General features: G+C 27.9%; 1 protein-coding gene across 1 annotated transcript; it reads right to left on the bottom strand.

Annotated features, from left to right (window-relative positions):
• Positions 1-312: 312 nt before the first annotated feature.
• LOC145838405 (uncharacterized) lies at positions 313-7739 on the bottom strand. The gene is made up of 4 exons (XM_082945991.1): positions 6545-7739; positions 3758-3878; positions 2574-2829; positions 313-686 (listed from the first exon to the last, which is right to left on the bottom strand). The coding sequence occupies exons 1-4, from the start codon at positions 7720-7722 to the stop codon at positions 553-555; spliced, it is 1689 nt and encodes a 562-aa protein (XP_082802117.1). The 5' UTR covers positions 7723-7739; the 3' UTR covers positions 313-552.
• Positions 7740-8487: the final 748 nt, after the last annotated feature.

Below are 8487 nucleotides of genomic sequence, written 5' to 3'. Positions count from 1 at the left end.
AAAAACTTACGTAGATTAGACTAATTTGTTAGTAAACAACTAAAACTAATTGAAAAAACATTTTTTTAGATTTATATAACTCTAAATGACAAATAAATAAATAAGCAAATCAGATTTTAAAAATTATACATGATTTAAAAAATTATCAGACTTTTAAACATTATTTAATTATAAAGATTTATCAAGCAACCTCTTCATAATATATCTTTAAAAAATAATTTAAAAAATACTCTTGTACAATTGTACTCATATAAAAAATTAGTACTAAATTCATTCACGATAGCACAATTTACAAGCGTTTGTTTAGTAATTTTTAGTTTTTGTTCGAAAAGTTGTTTAAGATGAGGTTAGTTGAATTTAAAACAAAAAACTTTCAATTAAAAAAAAATCATTATCAACGAAAATCTTGATTGAAAAGATTTTCTTTTACAACTGACAACAATATTTTTTGTTCATTTAAAAAAAATACTAATTTACACTTGCACATGGAAATTGATCCCTCCTATTTTCAAAACACCCTCATATTATTTACACTTCAGGGAAACCCCCAATTCACACGTGTTTATGCTGGTCCTTCATTTCGATTTGCAGAAAGTGCTGGTGAATTTTTCCCGTGTTGTTCGCGATCTGCGTTATCTCGCTAGTTTGAATCTGATTGGTTGATTCCTGGCTCATCAGCATCATTCCTGTGTTGCAATTGGTTCATTTAATTGTATTTCTGTTTTTATTGGTTAGTTATTTTGTATTAAGAGTTATAGCTAACTTGGTTTAGGATTGTAGTATATTAAGTAAAAAAAATAAATTTAGTCTACAATTTGAATCTGCAAGCTTCCCTAAGAGTATAGGATGGAACCTTCTATTCAAATTTTGTAATTTTTTAATAAATTCTAATAAAACACCAATAAATTAATTTAGTTATCAAACATATTTATCAAATATTTTAGATTTATTGATTTCAACTAACTTACTGTTGGTATAAATACAAAACAATAACTTATAAATATGTTTACAGTAAAATAAATAAAGCTAATATTATTTAGCTAGATCCAAGTAGTAAATTTTTTACATACTATAGATTTGAAAATAATAACTTTAAAGAAAATTGTATTTCATTTTGCGTAACAACTATAAACGTAAACGTTGAAAATTTTAATTAATCTTTTAATTTATTTTGTTTTACAAAAATCCTTAAATACATAAAATATTGCAACCACAATTCATAACTTTTTTATTTGCTTCTAAACACCTGAATTAAGAAAAACACTATTACATATTACAAGTGAAGAAAAAAGGTTATTAAAAGCTAAAAAATCTTTATTTAATGCGATATTGATTTTTCTTGTACTTAAATTTCAAGGCAGGTTTTCTTTAGCTTCTCATTAGTTTTGAAGTTTTTTTAGATTAATCGAATATATTATTACAAACTAATCAAACTTGATTTTATTTCAAATTTATCTGACATTCTTTTAAACTCACACAACCTCAAGATTAAACGTGACTTGATAAGAAATAAATTTTAATTCAATGTAAACATCGAAATACTACATTAGGCTAGGGTTTTTGTTTAATTTTGTAAAAATTATTTTAGTATTTAAAACCTATTTATTGAATACTTTAATGTTTGAAAACTTATTAACTTCCATCCGTCGTATACATCCATTAAAAACAAAAAATTGTATTTATTTTTAATCAATCAGTTAAATATAAAACAATATCATCACCAATAAAGAAATAAAAGCTAAAAATAAATCCTTGAATCCAGTATTGATTTTTTTGCTAAAACTTACAGTAAGATTTTAACTTACGCGCATTAACTTTAATATTATTTTAAAAATTAATCAGACATTTTTTAATTTTTGATCAAATTGAATTGTATTTCAAATTTATCAGACATTCTTTTAAACTCACACAACCTCAAGATTAAACGTGACTTGATAAGGAAATAAATTCTAATTTAATGTAAACATTGAAATACAACAACATTATATTAAGATTAATATCAACAAATAAAACTTGTTTTTCAAAACTCAACAAAAGCTTTGATTATACCAGCAAAACTTTAATTTAAAATTTATTTTTCTGACACACATTGCTTACATATATTTTTTACTGAAAAACAAAAAATAGAACATAAAACGTTTTTTTCTACATTAGTTATGAACTTTCAAAATTTTATAGTTAACAGTTTAAGATAGCATTTTTGTTTTAGTAAGAAACTAAAGTATAAAAAAAAGTCATTTACTGTTTCATAACTACGCACTTCACGTAAATGAATAAACATGTTTTGAAAAATTATAATTTTATAAGATTGTACGTAATCATCTAAACAAAGTTTGTAAAAATGTTTTAGATTTATATATATATATATATTCATGCTTCTTTTTAAACAATTTTTTTTATTTAGTAAATAAGGTTGTAATGTAATTGCTTTAAATTTTTGAACCATAAGTAAAACCTATAGTATAACATTTAATTGAATACGAGTTTGTGCTAAATTAATTTATTTGTGCAGTTTCAGGAAGAGTCACTACTGTCTTTTTGTAAATTGTTTAAAAAAAAACAACTTCACAAACCTCTAACATCTTCCCCAGCACTCCTCAAAGTTGTCAACTTCGGCTGGCTCTTCTGCCCACCACCTTGGAGGTTCTTACCACTTTCGGCCACGAGTTGGCGCTGTTGCACGGTCAACCGATTCAATTGATCCAACGAGGGCCCTTCCTGATCGGAGTAATCTTCGTCTCTGCAGCAATCATCGCTATCCTCATCTGTGTCTTCGCTCGTGTCTTCGTCCGATGATGAGATGTTCCCGTAGTGCATATGGAAGTAGTCCTTTGAAAAAATTAATATAAAAACAATAAAATGTTGATGAGATTTCTTTTGCAAATTTACATTGTTTCATAGTTTTAAATTGTTTTTATGATGTTTTCATAGTGCATGTGGAGTAATCTTTTGAATAATACTTAAATAAAATAATTCATAATGTTTTTTGTACTTTATTTGTCATCAAACTACAAGTCAAACAAAATTTAGCTTAACAAATTCTTATTAGAGACAGAAGAACAATACTACTTTATATAATTTTTTACTTTTATTATAAATTTAATTATTATATGTACATTTGTTGTATATTTTAAAATTGCTTAAAATTTTAATTTTGATATAGATGCAAAAAAAAGTTTTAAAAAGGAGGTATATTTTTAGATAATTAAAAAAAAAATTTAAGAAAGATAGTTATGAATTTTTTTTCCATGGTACGTTTGTATTTTGAAAATTATAAAAAATAAACGAGCGTGAACTTAGCTTGAATGGCTTTTTTGTAATTTTTTTAAAAACCAAACTTTAAAACCAATTATTTTCAATTTCTTTAATACTAACTTGGAACTTTTTCATTATTCTAAATAACGTTCTTTTGCTTAGCTTCTTTTATGAGAAAAAGGCTATATTTTTGAAAAAGATAGTTTGAAGACTAAGTTAAAAGGAAAAAGTGCTTGGTAGGCCACAACATCCAAATTTACTTAAAGAATTTTATAAGGCTTGTGCTAATAAAGCACAATTTACGCAAAAGCAAAAAAGAGCCTACTTGTAAACCTGCTTATTTTTTTTGGGTAAAAAACAAGTTGCAGGTCACACGCTTTTGCTTTTGTACAACAGTTTACTAGCCTCTGATATAAGATTACATTTTAAATTTAAGACAATATAACTATATAAAGTTATAAATTTCTAAAGTAACAAGTTTAAATTAGCAACTTATTTTTACCTGAAACACAGTGCAGTACTTGATTGGTGGATCGTGCATGTTATCAGTGAAATATTCTTTCAACATTCCATCAATCGTTGTTGGCGGACTTTTCTCTTCATCGCCTTTCTTTTCTTCTTCTCTGCAAGTATTTTGAAAAAATAACTTATTAAAAAATTCTATGACTAAACTATAAGATATTTAATCAAAAAAACATAATAACTTTAGAACACGTACTAAAAATATATAATAAACTACAAGAACTTTTTTTAGTACTTATTTAAAAGGCCATAGTGGGGGGTAGGCCATGTTTTTTACAAGTTGATCTTATTTTATAGAGTTTTTACTAAGCTTCAAGTTGCTTTTTACCGTTTTTAAAAATTCGAATTAGTTTTTGAGATATGACCGACCAAAGTCGGGCCGCATAACAGGTTCCTTATGGGGAAGGAAAAACTAAAACGGCGAAAAAAGACTAATGCATTCAAAATCTATCTCCTCCTTCATTTTTTAAGCAATCTTCTTCAAACTTTCACAGTCTATTTTTTATACAATAACAAAAAAACGTTATTTGTGACTTTAAAAAATTTTAAGTAAAAATACCTTTTTTTTGAAAAAAAAAAATTTTTTTTTGATAAAAAATCAATTTTTTTTTAAAAATTTTGTCATAAAATTTTTATTTTTTAAATTTATTAAAATTCACAAATAACGTTTTTTTCTCATAATGTAAGTAGCATTTCCTGAAAATTTGAAGAAGATTGCTTGAAAAATGAAGGAGAAGATAGATTTTAAAGCCCGTTTTTAAAAACTCGAGAAAAACGGCTTTAAAGTTACCCTTTATATACCCTTTATAAAGACAACCCTTTATATAACCGGTCATAAAAAAAAAGTTACTTAATATTTTTAAAATCTAAAAAAACAGGGTTGCCACTCTTTGAGCCAAAAAATCTTCCCTGAGTGACCAAAAATTTCCCTGAGTAACCTTAAATTTCCCTGAGTTTCCCTGAGTATTTTTCAAATCTTAAAAAAAAAATTTCTCTTCTAACACAAATTATTAATACCTCATTCTCATTTTTCTTCTTTAATAATAAAAGGAAGGTTGTATGTGTATGCTTCTGCATTAAATTTATGAAAAAAACTGTTTTCAAAAACTCAATCTTAAAAGGTTTAAACCAATTAAAATTAAAAACTAAACTTTTGCACAACTTTGTGTAAACTTGTTAGTTAACTTTCTACATAAAAGAATTAAGTTTAATTTGTTTGTCATTTTAATTGACAAAATTTAATTACACTATAATAATAGTTTCACATGAAGAACTCACTTTAATGCATACATAATAACTTCATTATGACTTGTATGTCTTTCCTAGCAACTGTTCTGAATGCAGTAATAAAACTTAAAAGCTTAACAATATTGTAAAAAAACCTGCAAAATGAAAGTTTAAAGAAATAGCTAAAGAAATATCTCATATTATAGTACAACTTAATACCTAACAACTGATACAAAATAATCTAAAATTAATTTTTTTTTTATGTCTTTTAGATGTTCATACACAATCTATTTTTAAATAACTGTAAACATAATTTTGATTTTAAAACAATTTCACATTACCTAATAAAAAAATCTAAATACTGTTTTTTTAAGTATGCAATTTCTAAATCAATAGTTTTAATTTTATTTTCAAGTTTATTTGTGTTGTCCTTAGCAGCTATTCCTCTTGCTAATAATTTTTTCATTGCTTTTAAATCAGACTGTTTGTTGGCATCTGCAGTATATTTGTCATAGTCTTCATTCAAACATTTGAGTTGCTTTGTAAGTTTACTTTTTTGTTCTCCTAACTTGCTCAAAGCATCACCTTTATTTGGAACATTTTTAGCAAAGCGCTGTTGCTCAAGATATGCCAAATATTGGGCCAAAAATTTAACCTCTATTTTTTTAACAAAAGTAATAGAACACTAATCTGTATTCATTTTAATTTTTTTTACTGAAAACAAGTAGTTGTAAACAAATAACAAATAACTTTATTATTTAAATAATAAGAACTAATAGTACAACATCGTGTTTTTAAAACTACATAAGTAACTAAAAATAAAAAGTTTATTAGAACTTTTCAATGAATAGTTAACAACAACTTTCATTTCTCTAAACTGTTTGATTTTACTTAAGTAAATACAAATTTAAAACTTAAAAAAACTACAATGTTAATACTAAGAATATTGAAGAACTAGCCGCAAGGCTAAAAAAATTTAAATAACCACTTAAATAATAAACATTACTGCTTTTGAACAAAATATTGAAACTGGATTAACTAAACCTCATTCTAGATCTAGAAAAAAAATTCCCTGAGATTTTCAAAAACTTCCCTGAAATTTAGAGAAAAAATCAAAACTATCCTGAGTTTCCCTGAGTTAAAAGAAAAATGCCAAAATTCCCTGAGTTTCCCTGAGATTTTCTACAGTTTGAAAATTCCCTGAGATTCCCTGAGTTCCCTGAGTGTGTGGCAACCCTGAAAAAAAGCATCTGAAAGATTATGAAATTTACTATAATATAAGTCTATATGTTATTTTTGGTCAAAAAATGGCTTCTACCCCCCCCCCTATGGCCTTAAGTGCTAATAAAGTTACAGATCAACCAAAACATGTTTTTTGGAATATAGTAACAACAACTTGTAGTACTACTAACTGCATAACAAAAAACTTGAATAACTGTCTTAGTAGTTCAGTACGGTAAAAAAAAAGTTAATAATAAATAAATAAGTTTTCAAACTGTTGATGTTAAATATTTAACTATTTTTTTAATAGGAAACTTACTTGTTTTCTTGATTCTGTTCATACTCGTCAGCAGCTTGTTCAGGATAATGTTCTTCATCATCCTGGTTATTAGAAGGACCAGCCGGTGTTGGTGCGAAGCAATCGTACTCATTATTGCTCGCCTTTGCAACCAGCCCGTTAGTGTAGAAGCCAGCAATGTTCTCAGACTGATGATACTGCTGCTGCGAAGAAGATTGTGCTTCAAACTGTTGCTGGTAGCTTTGGTCAGAAGCAGGAACAATGTATTCTTGTTGACTTGATGTTTGACTTACATTCAAACTGTGGTTTTGCTGTTGTTCTTCTTGAGATACAGACAATTGACTTGTATTTGCTTGATGTTGATTTGTGTTAGGTTCACAAACTACTAGTTGGACTTCTTGCGAAGTACTGCTAACTCCTTGACTCACAGCAGAAGCAGACTGTTGTGGTTCATTGTCTGTGATATCTACTATTTTTGGTTGGCTCGTATTCTGGTCACTTGATGTGTTCAGCTCAACTGATATTTCTACTTGCGGTGGTGGCGGTGGACTAATTGGCTCAACTTGATGGCTGGAAACTTGATTATTTGAATTTGTAGCTGGTTGACTGACATACTGGTGACTGTTAATGGTTTGTTGGGTGATTTCAGGTTGATGTATCAGCTGCCCATTCGAACCCAACAATTGCCTGTAGCTGATGTGCTGCTGCACGTATCCCCCTTGTTGCTTGGCAATGAAGTTGTACACCCCTGGTGGCAGCTGACCCTGTACAGGTCTGCCATGCTGGTCCAATATTTGTGGACTGTTTGGTCTGTATAAATGTTGTGGTGGAATATTGTAGGGGAGGTACTGGACAGGTATGCTAGTCATGTTAGTGGACTGTGCTTGAAAGTTTCCATTGGTTGCTTTGTTGCGAGCACTTGCTTGACTACCCTGTGTTTGTGCTCTGTGGTACATTTGTGGCACGCTGAAGCTGGTAATGTGGGGTGCGCTTCTTGCATTCATCTCAACATTGGTTTGTGGATAGGGTGGCAAGCTGTGTTGGATGCCAGCAGTGGGAAGTGTGATCGGCGGTAAGGAGATGTTGCTTGTGTGGGGCTGGTAGTTTGGTTGAATATAATGTTGTTGGTTGTTCTGGCTTCTGTTTGAAGCAGGGTTGCTTGTTGTTTGTGGCAAATTGCCTTCACTTGTGTTTGACATTATAGAGAGTTTGCTATAACTCTGTTTTGTGTAAAATTATGTTAAAGAATTTTTTGATAACTATCAAAATTATTTCTATATGTATATGATACTGTAACTTGAAATTGGATAAAAAGGCTAGAACCATAAAAAAAATCAGTATTATATACACACTTAGAAGAGATCTTTAGTTTATTAAAAAACAAACACTTCAATTCTGTTTAAACTGAATTAGAAATGTTTGTTTTGTAATAAACCAAAGATCTCTTCTAAGTGTGTATATAAGACTGATTTTTTTGATGGTTTTAACCATTTTTTTATTTTTTTAAAGTCAATTCTTTCCGGTCTTCAGAATCAAAAGAGTTAGACCACTTTCATCCCATTTTAATTGAATAAAAAGGGGTTTTAAAGTTTATCAGTTTCAAATTAGATTCAAATTAGTTTCGAAAAGGTTAAAATATGAAAACAAATAATTGGCAAACTTTAATGCTGATTTTATAATATCTTTCCTTTAGACCTCAAATAAGTTTATGCAATCAGTCAAAATAAATTCTGTCTAAAAATATTCATCTAAATTAAAACATATAAATCTTTACATTACTTATGATTTTTTTGTACAAAAACTTAAGTTAAATGCAAAGTTTAATAAAGTTAAATGTTTCCATTTAACATAAATTCCGTACAAACTTCACAAATCATAGACAATTAATATAATTATTTTTTATACCATTATCAGATTTTACTAAAGTAAAATTGCATTATTTGAAAGTAAAAGACAGTATGTGT

This window comes from Thalia democratica, chromosome 6, assembly GCF_965202585.1.
Source record: "Thalia democratica chromosome 6, ktThaDemo2.hap1.1, whole genome shotgun sequence".
NCBI classification, from domain to species: domain Eukaryota; kingdom Metazoa; phylum Chordata; class Thaliacea; order Salpida; family Salpidae; genus Thalia; species Thalia democratica.
The sequence above is the reverse complement of the archived record's forward strand: the minus strand, read 5'-3'. Positions and strand labels throughout refer to the sequence as shown.